Raw genomic sequence first — 24,651 nt, 5'->3', positions numbered from 1 at the left:
TTTTTTCTTTTCTCATACTTCAGGGTGATTGAATATATATATTTTTTTTCCTTGTTTCTAATTTCCACGATAGAATATTTATATCTAAAATCACTATCATTATTTTAGGAGACAATATATGTCAGGAAATTTAAAAAAAAAAAAAAAAAAGTCTAGGTGATATAAATGATGGAATACATAATGCCCATGGTACTTACCAAAAATATGTACACTATTTAATTTTTAACAAGGAATGTCACTGTATCCAAACCATCCATCACTATTTCATTGACTTTCCAAAAATATGTACAATATTTAATTCAAACAAGGAATGTCACTCTATCCAAACCATCCATCTCAATTACATTGACTTTCCCGATTTTTTCTTACATAGACTATAGACTCCCTCAAAAATACATACAAAGGGTGTATCATTTTTCTTTTTTAATTAAGATTAGGAAAACCTAAAAAACCTAGAAGAAAATGAGAGCTATTTGGTTGGTTAGGGTTTTGTTTTCTTTCTAAAATATTATGTTCCTTTTTCACTTTTTTTTCAATATATTTTTTTTAAATTTTTGTCATTTTCCTTAAGCGAAAACGGAGCCGCAAGACAGTGCCATCAATGAAACAGCAGCTTGTTCTTCTTCTCCCAGTTTCCTCCTCTTCTGCCACCTCTGTTTCTTCACCACCGATGAGCTTTGCAGAAAAACGTCCATCCCCAACGCCATTATCCGAGCTTTCAAAGACTCGCTTGAATCCCTCCCACCATTTTCATCAGAGCTTGTGGGGCCGATGGTGAGGGTGGGGGTGGTGGTGGTGGTGGTAGTGGTGGTAGCACTGCTTGTTTTGGTGTTACCATGACTACATGTAAGTCTCTCTCTCTTTCTCTCAGTTCTATTGCTCAAACGCACCACCGGAATCCTCTTCTTCCTGTGTCTGATCCCGCAAGCATTGCAAAGTGTCTGTAAAAACCCGCAAATTTTTTTTTACTAAAATCAGAAAGAATAAAAATAAAAATAAAACCCCCGAAGAAGAAAACAATATCTAAAAATGGGTATTGATTTATAATCCACCTTCACAACAGAGAAATCACAAACACCCACAAGCAATGAAATCAAACGCCCCGGATCAAAGAAAAGAGATCGGTGACCATAGAAAACGAATCAAGGAACAAAATTGCAGACCCAACTCATTAAGGAAGCACAGCAATATTTAGGTATCGCGCTCGGTGATTACTCACTTGAAAAGCAGAAAAAGGCAACCGAAAAAATTGAAAACAGATTACAGAGAAGAAAACACAATCCCAGATGGGATGAAGAAATAAAATAAAAAATAAAAACAAAAACAAAAACAAACACAAACACACACACACACACACACACACACAAATGGGTTTGGGTTTGTAATATTTCAAATTAGGAGACTAAGATTCACACATTAACACAGTACCCAAAATAGAAGGATTCCAATCAACATAACAAGCCAGCAAGAGAAATCACCAAGGAAGATAAAACATAATCCAATGGCGGGCTGCGAAGAGAAGTGTACTGGAGGGCTCACCTTAGGCCCAGCTGGACCTCCTCTCCACAAGGGTGTCTTGGTGGTTTTGCAATCAGTACAACATTTCTCGTTGTTCTCATTCATTCCCTCTGGCAATGATTTCTGTTTTGTTCCGAATCATTAGCAAACAGGGGAAAAAAAAAAACCATTAAATAAAAACCCCACCATGAAAACAAAGCTTAAAAAAAAAACTTCATAACCACTCTTGGAACCTACCTTCTTCCTCAGATCCATCATTCCCATTAATTAACTCCTCCAGAATCTCAAAAAGAGTGAGAGAAAGAGCGATAGATAAAATGGACTAATGGGCACTTAAAGAAACAATGAAAGACTGAAAAACCCCAATCATTTCTAGAAGAGAGCAGAGAAAAAAAAGAGAGAGCTGAAAAACCAAAAAAACAAAAAAAGAAAAAAAAAGAAAAGGAAACAGAGTAGAGCGGGAGCGAGAGAGAGAGAGAGAGAGAGAAACAGAGAAATGAAAGAACCCCAAAGCGCAAAAACAGAGAAATGGAAAGGCACAGAGAAAAACCAAATGCGGTTCTTAATAAGGAACCGACATGCAAAGGATTTTTTTTTTAAAAAAAAAAAAATTGTTTCAGAGAGCAAAAAAAAAAGGTTGGACAGTGAAAACAGAGAAGAAAGAGAGACCGACTGAAAAAGTGCGCAGTGGATATGCACAGAAAAAAACCCTAACCCTAGTGCTTATCTTTAATGACGAAATTACCCTTGTTGGACGTTCTGCAAAAAGCTGTACAAAAAGCCATGTGACGTAGCAAACACCCGCCAATTTTTGAGGAAGGGCCAGAGACACGTGGCTGCATGCACGGGAGGGTCTTATATGTATTTTCGACACTCACTGCGATTGAGCAAACCTAGTGTACTCGCTCCGTATGGCGTGTATAGTAATTGAATAATGAATGAATATATTTAGGTGAACTCTGCCTTGGATTAATGGAAATTTTAAAGGGCATGTTTTGGTTTTGGCCTTCTTTAATGTATTGTCCAAGTTGGAAAATACAATGACTTTTCAAGTTTTGTTTTCTCGATAGCTTACAATTTTAATATTACTTGGAATATGGCAAAACGATAGTGCAATTTATTTATTTTTTATTATGCATTTATTTATTTATTTTTTCTTTGCTTAAAGTCTTAATTCAATATTTTTGTTTTAAAAGAATTGACGTTTTATACAATTTCAATTTATGTTCAAATGATGAATGCCAATCATTTTAGTGAACAAAAAAGTTATGCATATTTTATACATGATAATGCATTACTTTTCAGTGAAGATATAAAATTGAAAAAAATTCATTTTTCATATGAACCCACTTAAGCAATTACACATGAAATAAGACAAAACCAGAGAGGCAGAGAGCAATAAATTGCTACAGTGATGGTGAGCATAGAAAAATAAGAAACACAAGGCCATATAAAAAGTATTCTGGTATATTCAATGTCTATAATCATTTCATATATCATATACCCTTCTTCTACTCTATATCAAAAAATAAAAAAATAAAATAAAAAATAAAAAACCACCCTTCTACTCCTATCACCTCATCTTAAACTCCTGTTTTCTTATTGAGATGAATTTCAAAATCCCCTTCCTATTTATTATTTGAAGACTTTGTCGCATGTAATTTTATGATCCACAATTGGGTAAACAAGGATCTATAAAAGGGTTCCAAAGAAAAAACACAAAGGAAAAGTTTAGTGCTAACAGATAATTCCCTCACCCAACCAATGATAGAGATAACTCGTTTTGTCTAGAGGACAGGATGGAAGAAGCCCCCAACCGTTCAATAAAAAAGAGAAATGAGTAGCAAAAAGGCCAATACCATGCCCTTTCCACCATCTTAACAGGTTACGTGCAATAGGCAGTGGACAAAACACCAAATGGTGCCGGGGAAAGACCCAAAAAAGGGAATAAAAAAGAGATTACTGTCTGTTGTGGAGCTCTGTCTCCAATAATATGGAACAAATAAATTTGGGTTAAATAGCAGAAAGAAATTAGGGTTCTTTCTTGTTGGGCTTTCATCTTTTCCCATGCTTTTCCACCATCAAAAGTTGAGCCTTTTTCAATTCTCTATCTGGTCTCTAGAACACTAGAAGAAGACAGTACGTGCTCATACAAGAACACTACTGTTCCCTAGGTAACATGACACTATGTCCATTACAGTTGTTTAAAGTGCCTCTCCCGAATCAAGAATGTACATTAATTTATTCTGTTTTTTTCCGCCCTTATTTTTATCAAATTAAGGATTGGAAGATCAGAAATTGAGGACCATATAGTAGGATTCAAGTTCATTAACCCAGAGAGAAGAGAAAAAAGAAAAAAATAAATAAATAAATAACAGATCAAAGTGGCCAAGAAAGGACCATATTTAGAGGATGGATTTGAAAATTTTTTGAGATTCAGGTCCTTCAATTATCTCGTCGAACCCAGCTATAGAAAAAAACTTAAAAAAAAAAAAAAAAAAAATTATCACATTAGTAAAAGCGTTTTAGCTTCAAGTGGGTCCATCTTCTCAAATAAATTTGCATCATATTTCGTTTGAAAATTCATTGCACAATTTACAAAAAAAAAAAAACAAAAAAAACAAAAAAATGGCCTAAGAATAACGAAGCACTTTCCATCTTATTGGGCTATGACTTTGCATATAAAGCCTTTTTCTTCCCTGCACTTTTCTCTATCTGGGCTACCAGTTCAATTTGTGATAAGAATTAGAGCGAGGATAGAAATTATTGCTCAAAAATAGACAAAAAATAAAAAATGAGCTAGTTTCAACTTGGTATTTATTTTAGTTTATTTTTTTTCATGAGTAGTTTGTTTGACTCAGTTCTAAATCATAAATGACTACAATACGATGGTTTTCATCAAAATACAGCAAAAATATAATTTAACCTCGCAACCATTACCATAATCAAGCAAGAAAACATAACGACATCAGAGGTAAATAATATTAACTCTTTTCCTTCATAATAAAGAGTTTTTTTCAAGACAACTTCAAACATAAAATCAAATAAACGTATCCCCTGACAATAGATCTAAATATTGAACAGCTTTTAAGGCCCCCGCCCCCAAAAAAAAAAAAAAAAAAAAAGAAAAATTAAAATTTTATCATCACACAAGAAAAGTACAGGAACAGAATTCCTCACACCTACATGGCAAATGTATTAACTTTAGAATTGCCAAAATCACTTGGTAACACTTTAGCTACACCAGTTCTATGACAATTAAAACAATAATATAAATAAAAAGAAAAGAAAACGATTATGAAAAGACTCAACATCTGCTGTATGGGGATAGCCCAACCCATTGGGCCACCTACTCACCAAAATTAGAACCCAGGAATTTCATTGCTGTAGCAGATCTCATCATATGATCATTCCGTAACTTCCCACACTCCTTTTAGTCCCAGCCACGCCAGTCCACCCCTACATACCACATCCGAGAATGGATGATACAGGACTCAAACATGAGACAAGACACCTGACCTGACACCCGACCCGACCCAAATTATTATCCCCGACATGGACTATTTTGAAGAACCAGCCAAAATCCTGCAATTCAAACAATTTCAACTGAATTCAGAACATCAGACTCAGGCCGGTACGTCAGTATGAAAATGTATTATTTATGAGTTACCTTTAGCTGAAGTTGAATCCACCAGAAGGAACAGCAGGAATCTCACTTCCACCAAAATTGAATCCAGATTGAGATCCATCGCCTGGTGGCATAGTTTCATCTTCTTCCTCCAACCAGTATGTCTCAAGAATTTTTACTGCTTTCTCATATATTTCAGTGTTGTCATGACTCTGTAGGTTCTCAATTTTTTCTAATCCCTCAGCATCATCAATCATTTGAGCATAGAGATTCACACCTCCATTGTTGCCCAAATTCTTCTCAGCTTCTCCCACCTTCAAGATGTTTTCGAGCCCTTCCAGACAAACTGTGACAATCCTAGGATCGGGGCAGATAAGAAGGTCACACAAGGGCTTGATACAACCTTGACTTACCAAGAACCTGCAAACAGTAAAGAAATGCAAACATCAGAACACAAAATAGCTTAACAGTATACCATAAAAGAAATTAATGCACAAAGAAATTTCTACATACTTGATCTGTTCATGAGAACCACCAGATGTAGCATTTGAGATTGCCCAGGCAGCCTCTTTCTTAATATCAAACTCAGCATTTTGAAGCAGATTAACAAGAGGAGCAATAATATTAGCCTCAACTACAGCCTGTCAAATGCAATATGCACATACAATAAGAACAATCTACAATGAGAAAATAAAACTTGTATATCAAAGCCAGAAGCTGCATTAAACTGAAGAAAAGATAATCCTTATAATACAATGGGAATTTTTAATCTATAAGTAACCTGAATCTGCTCCTTGTTTCCAGCTGTGATATTCGAAATAGTCCAACAAGCTTCCTTCTTGATGCTCTTCTTATAATTATTCGTCAACAAGTTCAGGAGACAAGGAAGGGCTTGATGATTGATGATGACCTGAATAGCAACAACAGCTTAAGAGCTCAAAACGTAGCCAAAAATTTGCCTTTAAGGTAGAAATTTATGAGGCAGGGAAATTTATAAAGCACAACCAAAGTGCACTTTGAGAAACAAGCTTTCCCTCTGAAAAAGCATAGCATAGATGATAGGAATTTTATAAGGTACACATTAACAACATGATATAGATTGTTCTTCTTGTATGTGCATATTGAATTTTATAATAGTAATTTTATAGAGTTTTCTGATTTTTTAGAGTTTTCCCCCCTATAATTAATTTACACAACACTAAAATCCTGGTAAATCACTCCTCTTGCCATATTGATTTTATAAGTTTTCTGCAATAGTCATATTCCATCAATCATCTAGGATTTTATATTTTATTCTTCTTATTAACTTCTCTTTGAATTGCTTTTCAAAAATAAATAAATAACTTGATTGTTTTTATGATAATATAGTTGGCATAAGGAAAAGCCGTATTTCATAATGAGCCATTCATCTTGAATGCTCTTCAAAAGGCTATGAAGTCTCAAATAAAAGGCTATGCTCCAAAGTGTGCAGGCTGGTATGTTCTATTAACTATTAACCCTCATTTCAATTCATTTTTCTTAAAGACAGATTAATGGAGAATAGTATATCACTAGAAAGGCCTAAGAAAAAGCAATACCTGAGTTTGTAAATCATCTCCCGTTACAATATTTCCAACCGTTCGAAGCGCTGGAATGAGAACTGAAGGAGATGGATGACTACAAAAAAAGTAAATAAATAAATATAAAGCAGTGCAGTGTACCATGATAAAGGAAAAAGCATACACAAATTCAATAAATATAATGCCTCAATTGTTATGCAACTATAAAATAACTCACAGTAAAAGCTCAACCAAACGGGGGCAAACTCCTGCCTCGATAACTGCTTGAATTTTGTCATTCGTACCATCAGAAAGATATGAAAGTGCCCAGCATGCATCAGTCAAAACTTCTTCATCGTTTGAATGAATAAGGCGTGCAAGAGCTGGAAGTGCTGGTTTCACCTGTAAGAATTATGAAACAGATATCATTCAGCATCTCAATACTACCAAAAATTGAAAAAATTAATTTACCATGGAGAAGTATCATAGAAAACGCATTAGAGTTGAGATATTATCAGCTGTGGCTGCTAGAACATCTAATAAAAAATAAAATTATTTGCTATCAGGAAGAACTACATAATTTTCAATTTATTAATTGCACAAAAATATCCAACCTGATCAAAAGGAGGCTGTGGCTTCCCTCTGCAAAAATTTGAAAGCGTCCAGGTTGCATTTCTCAGCATAGAGAGCTTGGCATGCTCATTCAACTGGGCCAGCAAAGGAATCAAAGCCCCTTGACTGAGTACAAGATCACGACACCGAGGAGAGTCACCAGCAACATTTCCTAAAGCCCACACAGCCTACAACATAAAAAGGAGACATGATATCAGTCCATGTTCAAATACAATTGATTTAACTTGATTATTTGAACCACACATGCATCAACACTGTAAAATAGTAAGAAGCAACAGCCTATCTACACCCTTTTCAGAAAAAGAATGATACGACTACAAATCAGTCAGAGAGGAAGATCAAGTGCAAGGTGAATTCTTGAAACTGAAAGAAAACTAAGCATCAAAAGTATATGCTATATCGTAGCCATACCTGCTCCCGAACATCATCACTGGGAGAACCAAGAAGTTTTACAAATATTGGGACAGCACCATGATCAATGACAACTTTTGTGTTCTCAGATGTCCCAGAAGCAATGTTTGTGAGAGCCCAAGCTGCCTCAAACTGCAGGAAACTTCTAACAATGAGAAAATTGAATACATTATAAAGTCAAAAAAGTTTAGCAGTTTCAGATATGTTAAGTACCTGAAGCTGTGCAAAGTCCTCTCTCATCAAAAACTCAACAAAGCGTGGGACAACTCCTGATTGTATGACTTCCTCAATAGGAGGGCTGCGCTCTAGAGGGGAAAATCTCAAGTAAATAAATACACTCAGATATAAATGGACAATAAATACAAAGCTGCAATAAATCCTTACCAATTGAAAGAAGCTTTCTAAACTGTGTAGTTGCCTCAAGCTGCAGAGTACTATCATCAGACCAAACACCTGCAACCATGCTTGGCAGATGTTCTAACTGCATTTAATTATATAAAAAAATAAATAAAAGAAAAGAGGAAAAAAAACACTAAATTAGTATAATCCAACTCAATGGTTACTGCAACTATGAATAATCACAAAAATTTATCTGCTTCTCCACAATAGAAGAAAGTATTGAAATTTAGAACCCCAGGCGTTAGAGAGTTAATATGTAATGTAATTTACAAAACATATAATTGTCAAAGCATGCGCAACACTTAGATCGGTACATTGCACAACAAGTACACACTTCAAACACAAATTACAAATAAAAAATAAGATGGAACTAACAGCAGTTGAAGAAATAGTAGACACCACTCAACGATCCATGATCCCAAAAATAAAAAAGCAATAATTCTAGAATCATATAGACCCAAAGTTAAATGTACGCCAAAAAAAGATAAACTTAACGTAAACCAGAAAATTTTACCATAATTATTTGATCAGAGACAAAGGGCTTTTAACACCCTGATCATCAGTTACACTTTCACTAAATATTCAAACCACATCCAAAACCTAAAAAAATACTAGTAATCAACTCAACCAAACCCAATCCCAAAAAACGCAGCAAGTTTCAAACAATAAACTCAGCCAATCCAACTGCAAAACTCTGATTGCAAAAGTGCAATCACCACACTGCCCAAATCCCTGGTAAGTGGAAAAGAAAACACCAATAATCAGTTCGATCAAACTCCAATTATCAAAGTAATGACTAACAGTCAACAAGTTAGCCCCATACTCAACGAGTGAGATTAAGCGAGATTATAGCCCAGCTCCGAAAATCACATGATTAGTTAAACTAATTACACAAAATATCCAGTTGATGAAATGGAAATTAAAGCAAAAATTACCAAACTGAAAATCAAAATGATATACCTTCTTCTCGAGAGCCGAGGAAGGAAGAGTAGCTGGCAATTGCTGCGCCTGAAGTCCTTCACGACGCTTCTTCTGAAGGCTCTCTTCCCTGCGATTCTTCCTGATCTCCACCATGTTGTCCTCCCGGCGCCTCCGACCCTCCTCGGCATCCACCGCCACCTTGTACCTGTTCCGACGGACCTCGGTCCTTGCGTTAGGCCTCAACGACATCGTTCCCAAACCCTAGAACTGATATCGAAACCCTAGTAAGAGAAAGCGAGGGTTTTAGAGAGAGAATAACAGAGAGGAGGGCTTGGCTTCAAAAAAGATTTGAAGAGAGAGGGATAGAACAGAGAGACTTATATAGCGTTGTTGGGGAATGGGGGGTTGCTCGGAAACTGGTCTTGGATCGGTATTTATTTACGAGATTGCCACTCTGTTTGAATTTGAAGGTGAGGGAAAAGGCGATTTTGATTGGAGGAAACGGAAAGAGGGCTTTTTTTTTATTTTTTTTTATTTTACAATGGACTCGAACGACGACGTTTGAAGCAGACATGGTGTACTTCGCTCATCTCGACCACATACTTCTAATAAATAATACTAAATTTACATGACGGACAGATCAGGAAGTTTACGACTATTTTTCTATACCAAACCAATTAGTTAACAATTCGGATTCCATAAAATAAAAATGATTCCATAAAATAAAAATTAAATGAAAAGTAAATAATTTAACTTTTGGAATTAGGAATGTCAACAAACTGATGGATCAGTTTTTAAAATTCTATCTTTGTTTTTATGGGAAATTGTTCATTTCGTTCTTGTAATTTTTCTTTTTTTTTAGAGGTGGGATGGAAACGGAGTTTTCATAATTAGGAATGAGGTGGGACGGTTTATTTTATTTTTTTTATAACTAATATAACTTTTTTAAAAAAATTTATAAATTTTTTTTATGAATAAAATAAAAATAAAATTATTAAAATACAATAAAAATATAATAAAATAAAATTAAGATCCAAATTTACAATCATAATAAAATACATTATTAAAAAAATTAATAGTTCAAATACATAAAATATATAAAAAATAATAAATAAATATATACGGACCAAATTATTTATTCTCCGATCCCAATCCAATCCAGATTCAAACTTTAAAGATTTATCTCGAATCTCTTTATAGTCCCAATTTTTCAAAAAAAAACTTCCTCATTAAAGAAGGTGTATTACAGTTTTCAAAGTGTATGGGATAAATTGCCATTTCTATTTGAGATAGACATTTAAAACCCATAATATTTGAAATTCTAAGAGTAGGTCTTCATGTCCAAATGAAAGTGAGTTTTAATTTTTTCAAACAATATAATATATACATAGTGTTTTTAACACAGTTCTTTATTTATAAACATAACTAGTTAATACTTAAAATATATATATATATATATATATATATATATAAACTAGTAAATACAAGTTGTTTTTCCACCGAAAATGAGTTGATTGGACCTGGTTTGTGCCAAATTATCTCATTGATATGTATATTTATATTTTCTAATCTCCATGGCATATGAATGAAATGTAAATTTATATATAAACTGGGGACAAAAAAATGATTCATTCAAAGCTTATTATAAAATTCCATTAAAAGAAAGTTAAAAAATTCCATTAAAAGAAAGTTTATTAGAAACGAAATTTAACATATTGGTAAAGCAGTAGGTCATAAACAGTATATTAATTAGGTGGAATAGAAGTATCATAGCAAATCTGCTTTCCTTAAGATAGGCATCTTCAAAGATTTAAAAAAAAAAAAAAAAAAAAAAAGGGAATTAGTAAAAAATACTCAATAACAGTGTCAAAAGAACAAAGATATCTTCTACTGAATAAATGGCATCATCTTGCTTACAAAGTGATGTGACGAAATTACATATTTTTATTATATTGGTTTAAACTTGATCTTCACTTTTTTTTTAAAAGTTTATTAATTAATATTTAGATTATATTAATTTTAATGAATAAAATATTAACACGATTTGGTAATCAAAGGTGTATTTGTAGTTTTAGTCAAGTGGTAAATTATTAAAAATAGACCCTTTAGTTTTGGATTCTACCATACAAGAATTAAAAAAAAAAAATGGAATTATATTATAATCCGTCCTATGATGCCTATTAAAATCTAAACTCTAAATAAACTAGATGGCTTTTAGGTATGTAAATTCAGGCTGTCAAGTGCGGTCCAAGTTCAAAAATTCGGATTCCGATTGGGCTTTCTTTCAAATTGAAGATATAATTTGGATCGGATCGGACTAAGCTAAATTGATAAATTGAAAGCTCACTACGTGGTCCTATGGATTTCAGGCCTGTCCAACCGAAGCCCAATTAATTGGGCTTTGGACCGGGTTTATACTAAAAATTTAAAGTCCGAGTCTAAATAAAATAGAAATTAGGCAGGCTCAGATGGGGCTGAATTCTGGACCGGATTTTATCAAGCCGGTTTGATAGGGTTTTGGATTTTCGGGCTATTTTACATCCCTAATGGGTTTCCATCCATGATAAGCTCAAGCTGCTGATCCAAGAGGCAGAGGGGTCGAAAGCCCAAAAAGCCATATAATAGGCTTTAAGTTCAACACCGGACTAAATCCATGTAACAGGCCCTTCTCAGCGACCTATGTGATGCAACTTAATCCAACATTCAACCCTGAGTTTAATTAATCTGATTTTTTTAGGAATATTTATGTCAATATATCCTAAACTATACATGATTTAGCATTTTGCATCATGAACTATTTTTTCTCGTATTGTGCACATTAAATTTAACTTTTCTTTGCACCCTGCACTCTCTTTCTTTTTTTGTTAATTTTTTAACAGACTTGTTACATACTTAGAACATGGGCAAAAAATCATGGTGTAAAGTGTAATTTTATACAGTTTAAAGTACAAAATACAAACATTTTTAAATAAATAATTAATTAAAGTATAAAAAAATATTAAAGAATACTATTACTCTTCACAGAAGTTTGTAAAAGAACTAAAAAAAATTAAATAATTTTTCAAAAATAGATATCCTAAGAAAAATAGATAAAGACAAATAAAAAAATTTGCACATGCCTTAAAAAATGATTTGTTTTGGAAAAGTTAAAATTTTATAAAAAAATACATATTAGAAAATCTTATAAGTATCTTTTTCCTAAATAATATATATAAATGTAAAAATACATGTAATAAATAAAATAATATATTTTATAATAATAATTTTACATGTTTTTGGATTTTATAATTACCTTATATATTCTTAAGGTCTTTGTTTTTTTATTATTTAGAATCTTTATAACGTGTATAAATTATTATTTGAATCTTATTAAAAAAATATATATATCCAAGAAAACATAAAGATCAATAAAAATTTGAACAAGCATTAAAAAATTCATTTTCAAAATTTATATAAAAATATATATTAGAAAATTTTAAAAGTACTTTTTAAAAAATAACAAATATAAAATATATAAAAAATCTTGAAATTTTTGTTTTACACTTTATAAATACTTGATTACTTCTTTGTTATAAGTCTTTTTGTTTTGAATCTCTATAATTTATTATTATTATTATTATTTTTTGTATATTTTCACATATTACATTTTCATTCCTTTAAAACATTATTAATTTATTAAAAGAATAACAATTCACATTAGTCAAAAAAAGTGTATTGGTTTTTCAGTATTTTTTTATTTGAATTTTTTTTTCGCATTTTGTACACTAATTATGCAAAATTGCCCTTGCACTTTCATTTTTAATTCCATGTACCAAGCATATAACAACTCCGTTAAAAAGTTAACCAAAAAATAAAAATAAAAAACGAAGAAGGTACAAAATGTAAAGAAAAGTGAAGTTTGAGTTACATAATGTTATAAAAAAAAATTCAGAATGCAAAGTGTCAAACCGTGTATTATTTAGGGTACGTTGGTGCTAATATTTCATATTTTCTTTTATTTAGGATATTGATACTAATACACCTTAAACTATGCATATTTTGACATTTTATACCTTAAAGTTTTTTTCCCTAACATTATACATACTAAACTTCACCTCTTTTTTTTTTTTTTTTTTGCACGATACACCCTCAACCTCTTTTCTATTAATTTTTTAACAGAATTATCATATAATTAACACATGAAATAAAAAATGAGAGTGCAAAATGCAATTTTATATAATTAATGATAAAGTGCAAAAATTTTCAAATAAAAATTTAATGAAAAATCAATAAAATTTTTGTTATTAAAAATAATTAATACTATTTTAATAAATTAATAAATTTTTAAAAAATGTAATTTTTGAGAGATAAGATTTTGTAAAATCTAAAAAATTAATTTGGAAAATTATTATTAATATATATTATTTTATTTATTACATGTTGTTTTATATTTATATTTATTAATTTGGAAAGAGATACTTATTTGATTTTTCTAAAAAAATTTCAAATAAATCTATTTTTTAATTCATGCTCAAAATTTTTTTTTCATCTTTATTTATTTATTTTTTTAAATATCTACTATATGTAAAGATTTTATTTTATTTTTTAAAATTACATTTATATTTTTTTATTTTTTTTACTAACTTATTTGAAATTTAATAGTATTATTTAGTAATTTTTTAAATTTTAATTAATTTTTTTATTTGTAAAAATGTTTGCATTGTGCATCCTTTAACTTTACAAGATTGCATCTTGTACCCTCCACTCGTGCCATGTAATAGCTCTGTTAAATAGCTGATAGAAAAAAAAAAAAAAAAAAAAAAAAAAAGGTGCAACACGCAAAACGAAAAAGTGAGTTTAGGTGGTAAAGTATCAAATTATGTATAGTTTATGATGTATTAGTGCTAATTTCCCTTTTTATTTTTTTTATTATTTTTGAGTGAGTATTTTGAATTAAAAATTATTGCATCAATAAACAAGACTCACCAGATTGTTTTGCAGTGAAAAACTAATTTGATGTGTGTAATACAAATATACGGTTTACGTTAAAATAAAAACACTACTTCACATCATGTTGTTTATAGCACAAGATATAGGGTTAAATTTGTAAGACTCTCTGCGTATTGTAGTTTTTTTTTTTCTTTTGTTTTTTTAGACATAGATAATAGAGATGAAAATCACATCCTTGGCATAAAAAAAAAAAAAATGTAAAGCTATGATGAAATTCATACAGAATTATTCTCGATCCATAAAAAAGAAAAAAGAAAAAGAAAGAAGCATCTATTTTAATTTTTTTTTTTGTTTAAAAAACAATAATAATATTTGGAATAGCATAAGTTGTATTTTTATGTCAGCCTCGAATCACAGCAACAATCCTTGAATAAGCAAAGCAAGTTTGGCAAGTCGTAGCAGCCTACTAAATTCCATTAGCTTCAGTTTCCATCCAACTATGTCACGCTCTCACACCTAACACAAATAGCAACAATAAGACCCTTCTTTCCCTACTGGATAAATAAACAAAAGCAATTGTCATATATCATATGTCATATCCCCCAACAAACATCTTTACAGTCATTAAAATAAAAAAAAAGCAAATATCTTCACATCATACCATAAAAGAACTAGAAGCCTCTGCTGCTGACACAACCCTCATAACCAAAATAAATATAAAATATTCTCATAGGTTAGCACAAGTTGGGATGATGGGAGGAAACATTATAATTCATTTATCTCCAAGTCTTTAAAGCAAAATTAATAATAAAAAAGAAATAATAAAGACAAACCCATTTTATTTTAGATAAAATAAGAGAGTGTTTTGACTTTAAACAAATTCATATATAAAAAACTATAAAACCACCACACAATTTTAAGCGAAGGGGTATTTGGCGTTTGGTTTTGGTACATTAAAACTTAAGGCAAGCCCACAACCCATTAGAAAGCTCCTAGCAACTTGCACTTTCTTTTACATTTGGAAGATTGGAGAAGAAGCCGCCGAGAGACACCGATTTCACTACTTTTTGTATGCCAAAATAATACACACATACAATACTCATGGACACAGCTTCGTAACCCATTATTCATCTCAGGACACCTTGAATTGATCTTGTGGTTCTTGCACGTGTCATGCTCAAGCTTTCGCCCAAAAAGGTAGGTGTATTGTCATATTGTCACAAAAAGTTAGCAAAATGCATGGCTTTCCTTTTACATGCGGCTCTACTCTACTCGCCATCGCCATGTGCTCTCGAATTGCATTTATCAAATTAAATACATTTAAAATCAAATCACATATAAAGTCCAAAAAAAAAAAAAAAAAAAAATCCTCGAAATTTTATTACTAAAACATTATATATTATTAGTGCCAGTAAAGGTTTTCCAAGCCAAACTAAAATTACCACTAAACCCCTCCTCCACCCACATCCAAATTGCCCAAAATCTAACCAATTTGGGGACTTCAACCGAAATTATGAACAAAATGAAGCTCCACTGTGATCCGGTGCGGTGCGCTAGCAGCGAGATGAGTTGCGCTTGGTTGAGCTGCCTTTGGAGTTGACACGTGCCTTCTTTGTGGCCGTTGGATCCTCGTTGATGTTTAATCCAATTCCATCTCCGCCTACCATTTCCACGAACATCCTCTGTAGGTCTTCAAAACTATCCCCCTAAAAATTGATTTTAACCCAAAATGTTTTTTAAAAAAAAAAAATGTAAAATTTCAATAACACTCTTATGATTTACATCCGAAAAATAAAAATTACCTCATCTTTAACATTGTTCATCATGGAGATCATCTCTTGCATGAAATCACAGAATTCCTGTTAGCAAATTTAGGGCTTCAGGGACACAAACGGAATCAAAATTTGAAAATGCTTGAACTAGATATTTATGAAATGGGACCCAAAAAGGGAAAGAAAAAAATAATAAAAAATAAAAAGTGAAAAGTAAAAACCCATTTGCGGCTTGTCTAAAATATCAAATTTTAATTTATTTACGAAAATGGAAATTGACGTTAGCAAGGCAATCAAATTAATCAATCATTCACCGTATTCATAAGGAAGAAAAAACTCTTCAAAACGATGTCGTGTATTTTCAGATACTATAGGCTATAAGCTATATAGAGCTGCTTCACCACGACACCGTTTTAAATTTTATTTGTTACCGCGATGCAGGTAGGGTGTAAAGAGCCTTGTCAGAAAGAAGAAAGTACGAACTTGGTCTTCTTCTTCAAGAGGGTTGTAAAGGCCGGCGTCGTACATTGACCTCTTGGATTGGTCCGAGAGAACTGTGGAAGCACAACAATAAAGGCCGTCAATGGAAATAACCCAAATAAAACCCAAAATTTGAACAGCTACTTTTGATGATTGGGGTTAAAAAATAATAATAATAACAATAAATTCTACCGGAATAAGCTTCTTGGATTTGCTGAAACCGCCACTTGGCTTCTGCGGCCACAACTTGGTTCCGAACCCATTTGTCTGGGTGCCATTTCTTCAAGGGAGATCCCCCCCGCCCAAATTAAAAAAAGAAAAAGAAAAAACTTTATAAGAAATTGAAATTTGCATGCAGAAAATTGATAAAATGTAAGAAAATAGTACCAAAATTGCGACAAAAACAACAAATTTATAAAAACACCCTCTTGTTTGCCAAAGCAGAGAAACCAATTGGAAAAGACACAGAATTTCCCCCAAACAAAAAAGGATTTAGATAAGAAAGAATACGAAGAAGACGGGAGAAGGGCAACAAGAAAAAGGGGAAAAAAAAAGTTCCTTCTTTTTTTTCTTTTTTCAATGGTGAATTACCATGGCGAGCTTGCGATAGGCCGTACGGACGTCAGAGAAGGAGGCGTCCTTGCGAATCCCGAGAACGGCATAGTAGCTAGATCCGCCGTTGGATCCTCCTTCCCGATCCATCACAACACGATGACCACCACTACTCACGGCCTATAAGAAGACACCAAGAAATCCCTCACAAGCTTTAGTCCCAGAAGCCCCAATACCAGAGAGAGCTCAACAGATTTCGTTATTCTCCAACCATAGAGAACCCAAGTAGATACAGAGCCTAAAGAATGTAAGAAAATTAGAGAAAGAGAGAGAGAGAATAGTTTTTTAGAAGAAAAAGATTTTTTTTATGCTTAAAGAGGGAGAGAGAGAGAGAGAGAGAGAGAGAAAAATATCTTGTTGGAGAGGGGGTGAAGATATGCTGGCCGAAACTTCCAGAGATTTCTCCCTACGTTTCACGAAGGAGTCTTTTTAGGAATGGCCTGGGGTGGTTTGCGAAGATATTTTCTCGGGCTAATATGAAAAAACCACTGTGGTTTGAGAAAATTACGGTTGTTTGCCATTCCGTTGTCGGATTTTCCAATTTCCGATTACCCATTTTGGAGTTTGGACACATTTCACTTTCTTCTTTTTGGCCGCCACAAGATTCCGTGTCTCGGTGTCAGAAATGGATCGGGTCAGTCACTCAAACCGGTTCATTTTGGCTCGAAATATATATCTTTTTTAATTAATATAAGTGAACAAATTCTTTTTTTAAAAAAATTATCACATAATTAAAATTTTGATAAAAAATTTAATACTTATAATATTATTTATTTTATTTTATTTATTTATTTTTTAAGAAGATTGAAATTTGGATGCCAATTGTAATTCTTTTTAACTTGACATCACAACTTAATCAGATTTACAAACAAATTTTATACATTACAATTCAATTATGATATCTAGTTAATTTTATTGGTAAATGTTACACTGTATTTTTTTTCCCACCAGAAAAAAAAAAAAAAGTACTTACATTGGAATAAATAAAGCCCACTATGATTTTGCACTTTAACATTTCCTTTTTTTCTTTCATAACCCCCTACAAAAAAGAAAAGAACACTTGTTGTTATTTTATTTCTTTTTGCTTGAATGAAAAATAAAGCATGGAGTAGGAAAGAACCGTATGAAAGATTTAACCTAAATAAATAAATAATACTCAATTTTTTTGTCGCATGAATAGTGTGGGATCAATTCCCCTCCATTCTTTTCCCCGTAAATTATTTGATAGAGAGTTGAATTTCAATCCCAAGAAGACAAAAAGACTATCTTAATTGATCAAAAAGTTATAGTGGTATAAGCATCTAATTGTTTATAAAAAATATCTACCTAATAATATCTTTTAATATATATGTATACGATGAAATATTAATATAATTTAAATATAAATATATAAATGAAAGAATAAATTAAATAAAAAAAATCAAACTAATTTACAATTACATATCATTTAATAGAAAAATACGGTCAAGATTGTGAGAACTCCAACCTTGTCAATTTTTTTTTGAAGAAATATATTTTTGACTGATTGATAAGTGGAATGGGGGATAAGATTCCCTATCATCCAATCACTCACCTAATCCAACTATAAAAACTAAATCAAGCACTTCTTCACATGATGACCATTCCCTTTCGATTAAAAAGAGCAAAATGTTATTTTATTTTTGTTATTTCCAATTTGTATGGCTTACATTTTATTATTAACTTCAGCCAATGTAATAATTTTAGTAATCAATGGCATCTTCAATAGTTTTTTAAATTTAAATAGTTTTGTTTAAATATTCTGTTAGATTGATGTAGTTAAAAAGAAAAAATTTCTGATCCATTGTTATCAATTATTATTATTAATTTATTTAATAAAAAATAAATTCATAGATCATTAATTAATTGGGATTTAACTTTAAAATTAAATATCAATCAACTACATATCCATATCATATAAATTAAAAATCCATTTATTTTAAGTTCTGTGCCATTTTAAGTGCTCTAAGTTGTTATAAACAGTTTGCCTGGTTAAATTGATTCTGGTTTTACTCATAATAATTTCGGTGGTAAGTGGAACTTCTAGCCCCTCAGAAAATAAAAAATTCTAATTCCAAGAATTGGTTATTTTCTATATATGTAAAAAAAAGTGTTGATAGTTTTATTATCCAAATGTCTGATACTTCTTTGAGTCCTGTTACAAGTACAATTTCAGATAATATGTTTGACAGGAATACTAATTATCAATTAAGTTTTATCCTTGAGAAATACTTAAAGCTTTTTTTTTTTTTTAATTATTATTTTTGTTATGAACTTGAGAAGCTTTTAAATTTGTACTTTTGATAATAAAAAAAAATCTTACAGGAAAAAATAAATAAAAAATAGTTTAGAAGGAAAAAAAAAAAAAAAAATTGCTCCCCAACTTCAAGTTTTCCTATCTCTCAAATCATAGCCTTCCATTCTTTTTTTTTTTTTTTTTAAGGTAAATAAACTCGTAGCTTTCCAGTGTGACGTTCATAGGCCATAATCATTATGTACATTATATCATTTAGTCCAAGTTATAATTGATTTTCCTTTTCATTGTCCTTTTTACGCATTAAAATCAAATGACTTTCGGCTGCTGACTGATAGAAGGTCAAGCTTTCCATGCCAGAGTTGTGTTTTTGTTTTTTTATGTGGAAAAAAAAAACCTACGAAACAGTTGCCTCATCGGATTCAAAGAATCAAAATGGAGGATATAGAAAAAAGCAGGCATGGCCATATCAATAAGTTGCAGAAATTAACATGCCACATGGGAGTAAAAATTGAAACAAATAAATCAAATAATAAATTCGTTGATCAAAAACATTTGTTTACATTGATCATGTTACACTATTTACATTATGATCCTAATATTTTCTAGGAAGAAGAAACAGTGTACATGAGCATTCCCTCTTTTGCATTTTTATACAAAGGGGAATTTCGCAGTAGGACTAGATTACTACACAACCATAAAGCTTAAAACCTATCTTACATAGGAAAAACTGACCTCTAGACTTTCAGTCACTTTCTTGAGAAACTTAAGCTATACCCACTAACCAACCAAATAGTATTAAAACGAAAAACACAAAGGAGAGGAACAGGAAACTAGAGTTCTAGTAATCCATATACAGAGCTGGCTTTGCCATTCTTCTAGCAGCATGCCTAAGTGACAACCACCACATGATGGCGGCGCGAATCTTACACCATCCCACCTTCGTTTTCCTTTCCCTTGACATATGTAAAAATCCGGGAAAAGGAGGGAAAATCCCAGTTTCTGCATCATCATCACTTGAAGCAAATAAGATACCATTGCTTTGCCCTCCCCATGTTGCATTGATAGGAGGAAAAGTTGATGTATGGAAGTGGCAAAAGGTCTCAGTGGGTGAATTACCACTTGGAATAACTGGACCGCCTAGTGAACTAATTGGAGACCAATTTGGTTCTCCATTGTAATGTGCTGGGAAGAAATCCCCCTTTGAAAAACTGTTTCTTAGTATTGGATTAAACACCTGCATTGGGTAATTATTCTGTGCTACCATCTGATTGCCATACTCTGCTTCACAGGTATATGATGGAGTAATTGACTGGCTGAAACCCAGTTGTAGCATAGGTTGATCTGCACAAAATATATGGTTTGATTAGATCGGTGAAGAATATATCAGAAAAGTAGAGAAAATAAGAAATGCCAATTACTAATGAATTGCAAGTGCACTATGTGACAGTTTTGATTAATCAGTAAACCAAAAATATTCAGTTAGGGAAAATGATCCAAAACATATATGATTCACAGCAATATACATAGTGCAAGATTTTGTATACCTTGCTGTACAATTTGGAAGAAATCAGTATGTTGCAGATCTGGATTTGGTTCATTAAATGGCTCAGGTTGTAGAATTGCCAATGGCCTTGCAAGGCCAGAAAAAGCTAGCTCATCCATTGGAACCAAATCATTCAAATTTTTATAAGCATGTTGTCTCAAATTCTCCACCAGAACCTGCCAAACAAACAGGGATTCTATCAGTTTCCTATTTTGGTTGGTAGGTCAAGAATTTGACAATAAGATTGTCTTGAAGGTGAAAGAATATCACAATTCAAAAAAACTGAAAGCACACCTTCTGAGATGGAGTCAGTTCATCCAGGGAACTGTATTGGTTATCGAATATTGCGCCTATAACCATGTAGATGGAATTGAGCAGGAGACTGACACCTTGTCCAGGTCGTTGGTATGCATAGACTTTGTTATCATCAACAACACAGTTCATAGCATGTCCTATGATTGTCTTCCAGTTCCTTTCTGAGATCCCGCCGAAAATCTGCATTTCGACAGCAAAAAAATAGAATGGATTATCAAACTGCATAAAACTACTTTAGATTTATTAATCAGCAGAAGAATGTCTCTCTTACATTGCGCAGTGAGGTGGGATCTCTAGCATGGTACTGGAGAAAGTCCTTTACGGTGTTAATTTGATAACTAGCTAACTTCTTATGTGAAGCACCATCTTTCGCAATCTTTTCCAACCGCCAAACTTCGTCATTCAGGTAGGGAGGGTGGTGTTTCTTGTATGCTGAATGAAAAATTTTCAGTCAGTTTAATAGTTCTTGCTATAAAAAAAAAAAAAATTTAGATACTAAAAGCTCATATCCAAGAATATCAATATTTTTCTACTAGGAAATATAAATGGAATGGTTAGTGATAAGAAAAACCAATATGTAATTGAGTCAGCGGTAGAACTTACACTCTCCACGGTGATCTTTCACAATAAAAGGTTCACTTCTTGCTTCCCTGATTCTTACTTCCGCGGAGGAGTTCTTTTGCAGAACTTTAGCTCCTAACCTGAACTTTCGGCTTCTTAACCAGCTTGAATTGTCAGTGAATGAAATGTCACTGATATATCCAACCCCCTCTCTCAATTGAATAACCAGTTCTCCAGTAATTAATGGCCTTTTACCTTCTCTTTCACGTACAACACTGTCATTGAATTGGCTCTCCGACCAGTCCTCCTGGTCATCAGAACCGAAATCACCATCAAGGGGCAGGATCTCAACCTTCATTGAAGAGAAGAGGCCAGATTTGACTATAGTCTGGGAACTAGCGTCAATCAAATGAACTTCAATTGGTGCACCGTCCTCAGATTCAATCCTATGGCCTGTGAATATTGGAGAGGGTAGTTTACCAACAAAACGCAAGTGAAGGCGCCTGCTTCCAGATGTTCCTGCCGAATGAATTGATGCCCTACCATCAACAAGAAAACCAAAATTAGACCTTTAATAAGGAAAAGATCAAAATTGATAGTTTCTAATTCAATAAGGAAAATATCAAAATTGATATAGTTTCTAACAAACAAAGTGCTAAAAAGTATAAAAATTGATAGTTTCTAACAAACAAAGTGCTAAAAAGTATAAAAGGATAGAAAGCAGAGAGCATTTTTGTCCACTAAAATGGACAATCGACTTCAAGAGCTAACCTTGAAGTGTTTGGAGTGTTAAGGCAGGAGCAAACTGCACGCTCGACCTCATCTCTCACCTGTTTGACAAAGATAATGAAATAATAAGCTGCGGTATCTTGAATGTTAAAGAGTGGCTCAACATCGATTGCATAACAAACAGAACAAGAGGATTGACAAACAATCAGCACAACATATCCAGCTTATTCAATCTTGTTAGAAAGTTGTATACACAAGCTTAGCACAAACATATACAGTTTATCAAAAGGAAGTAAGCCAAACTAAGAATCATGAAAAATCGAAACGGTGAAGAGAAACAGAAGCAAACAAAGATAACAGACCATGGAAAAGAGTTTTCTTTTTTGCAGGAACTACCAAAAAGACCAATGATATGTTATGTAACTTATTTGCAAAGTTTCCAAGTAATCCAGTGGAAGTTCTACAAGATCGTGACTCAACATTCGAGTCCAAACTCGTTCTCGAGTAGAAGAAACAAGATCAAAACAAGAAAAAGAAAGTTCTAGATATCTTAAATTGACTAAGGGACAGAATGATCTTACCACTCTCCGAAGAAAAGGCTCCCAAAGAGCTTCACTAACTGACAGGTCTCTAATAAAATCCCCAACAGCACTGCAAGAAAATTACAAAAACCAGATTCAGAAAACAAAAACTACTAGGAAAATTCTAGCAACATAAAAACGCAGGCCATTCCAAATTACATAGAAGATTACGCTCACTTCTTAAGCAGAGGTCTTCTTTTCGACTCACGGAATGGAACTGCGAAATCAGAACCACCCTGGTCACGTAAATGCCTTTTGGGGACCATGAAACCTCCAAACGATGTTTCTTCTCAAATTACAAAACATAAACCACAAACCATAAACCAGAGCAAAGAACTTCTTAAACAAGCAACTAAAAAGTAACCAAAACAACGGTATCTTCTCGAGTATAAAAAGAAATGGAAATGGACAATTTATAAGTGGAAGGTACAAGGAAACTTCGATTGAACTAGAAAATAACACGGTATTAACATAAAAAGTCAAGAATATATTCGTTCTTGTTCTAAAGCAACAAGAAACCAAAAATCATTTTTTTATAAATAGAAAATAGAATTAAATATATTACTACTTTTGAACATCACAAAGTTAGAACAAACAGAGAAAGTCTATCACTTTTTTTTTTTTTTTATTTTCTTTTTCAACATAACTACATTCAAGATTCTCATATTTTGAAATTCAAGGTAGATTTGAATAACAAACGCGTCATGATTGAAAAGTACTCGGACAGTATAATCCAAGTAATAGAAAATGGAGCTTTGGTAAGAGGGATTATTTTGTCTGTGATTTTCACAAAGAGAGAGAGAGAGAGAGAGAGAGAGAGAGAGAGAGACATAAAATAACACGGTTACATTGACGACGCGTAGCAGAATTGGTAAAGAAGAAGGTTGTTGGAAGTTGCAGAAAAAGTTAAAAAAATTCCAATATATATATATATACGCGTTTATTATTGTGTGCGTTTAATGGACTGACGTTGATTAAATGGTCACCTGAAACTGAAGCATTTCTCTGAGGTTTAATCTAAATTTCTGATCTATTGCTTATATTGAAAAGTCTTCTGGCTTTATAGCTTATATTAGCATATTGTTTTTGCCCTTTTAGTATGTGGGGCTGAATATAAATATATATTATTATACATCTAAGTTATAACATGGTACAATATAAGTGTGTTTTGAATCCTAGAACCAAGTAGCTTCGACCAACTGCAGTATGTCACTATCTTTGTCCGCTTACATGTAAAGAGTAGAGAATATATAGGTATTTTTTATTATTTTATGCAATAAAGCAGAAAAGAAACGCTTGACGATCACCTCTAAAAGGGACTGTTGGATTGGTGGTCGGGTCAATATACTTGAGGTGGTCATCACCTCTCAACCATGTGTAATGAGTGATCTGGTTTTTACATGTTCTTTGCAATTTCCGGCGTTTAAGTTTTTCCAATACCCATTTTCCCGGAAAATCCTTCTGAGGGAAAATTCTGGGAACTTCAGAGAAAGAAGTGCTTAGACGACCCCAGATGCAAAAATTTCACATCATTCCGCCCCAATTTTTGAAGTGCTAAATTTTTCTAGAGACAAAAGCGAATAAGCATATTCTACTTTAGTGCTCGATGCAAATTAGATAGTTCGCAGAAGACGCACCAAATAAAACAAATTTTTATAAAGAAAAATGACTCATATTGTTGTCGTTTTATTAATCTTCTGCAAGTTCGTTTATGTTTTCAATACTGTTTTTTATTTTATTTTTGGCGTTTTATCAATCTACTGTGAGTTCATTTACGTTTTCAATGCTTTTTTTTTTTTTTTTTGG

At 32.5% G+C, this 24,651-nt stretch overlaps 4 protein-coding genes across 4 annotated transcripts; all 4 read right to left on the bottom strand.

Annotated features, from left to right (window-relative positions):
• Nucleotides 1–235: 235 nt before the first annotated feature.
• On the bottom strand, nt 236–2,196 carry LOC107411803 (GATA transcription factor 16). Its single transcript, XM_016019462.4, has 3 exons — nt 1,756–2,196; nt 1,540–1,641; nt 236–941 (listed from the first exon to the last, which is right to left on the bottom strand). The coding sequence occupies exons 1-3, from the start codon at nt 1,780–1,782 to the stop codon at nt 567–569; spliced, it is 504 nt and encodes a 167-aa protein (XP_015874948.3). The 5' UTR covers nt 1,783–2,196; the 3' UTR covers nt 236–566.
• A 2,297-nt stretch (nt 2,197–4,493) lies between these two features.
• On the bottom strand, nt 4,494–9,410 carry LOC107411813 (importin subunit alpha-2). The gene is made up of 11 exons (XM_016019477.4): nt 9,088–9,410; nt 8,113–8,209; nt 7,942–8,033; nt 7,729–7,860; nt 7,299–7,484; nt 6,923–7,086; nt 6,724–6,802; nt 5,928–6,056; nt 5,660–5,787; nt 5,189–5,566; nt 4,494–5,103 (listed from the first exon to the last, which is right to left on the bottom strand). The coding sequence occupies exons 1-10, from the start codon at nt 9,295–9,297 to the stop codon at nt 5,191–5,193; spliced, it is 1,593 nt and encodes a 530-aa protein (XP_015874963.1). The 5' UTR covers nt 9,298–9,410; the 3' UTR covers nt 4,494–5,103; nt 5,189–5,190.
• A 5,943-nt stretch (nt 9,411–15,353) lies between these two features.
• LOC107406957 (uncharacterized) lies at nt 15,354–17,245 on the bottom strand. Its single transcript, XM_016014176.4, has 5 exons — nt 16,821–17,245; nt 16,422–16,509; nt 16,233–16,303; nt 15,780–15,836; nt 15,354–15,683 (listed from the first exon to the last, which is right to left on the bottom strand). Exons 1-5 carry the CDS (start codon nt 16,929–16,931, stop codon nt 15,531–15,533), a joined length of 480 nt encoding a protein of 159 aa, XP_015869662.2. The 5' UTR covers nt 16,932–17,245; the 3' UTR covers nt 15,354–15,530.
• A 2,409-nt stretch (nt 17,246–19,654) lies between these two features.
• LOC107411788 (calmodulin-binding protein 60 B) lies at nt 19,655–24,582 on the bottom strand. Its single transcript, XM_048468150.2, has 8 exons — nt 23,023–24,582; nt 22,846–22,915; nt 22,307–22,365; nt 21,578–22,074; nt 21,246–21,406; nt 20,954–21,154; nt 20,661–20,835; nt 19,655–20,457 (listed from the first exon to the last, which is right to left on the bottom strand). Exons 1-8 carry the CDS (start codon nt 23,109–23,111, stop codon nt 19,955–19,957), a joined length of 1,755 nt encoding a protein of 584 aa, XP_048324107.2. The 5' UTR covers nt 23,112–24,582; the 3' UTR covers nt 19,655–19,954.
• Nucleotides 24,583–24,651: the final 69 nt, after the last annotated feature.

Source organism: Ziziphus jujuba, chromosome 10, assembly GCF_031755915.1.
Source record: "Ziziphus jujuba cultivar Dongzao chromosome 10, ASM3175591v1".
Classification (NCBI taxonomy): domain Eukaryota; kingdom Viridiplantae; phylum Streptophyta; class Magnoliopsida; order Rosales; family Rhamnaceae; genus Ziziphus; species Ziziphus jujuba.
The sequence above is the reverse complement of the archived record's forward strand: the minus strand, read 5'-3'. Positions and strand labels throughout refer to the sequence as shown.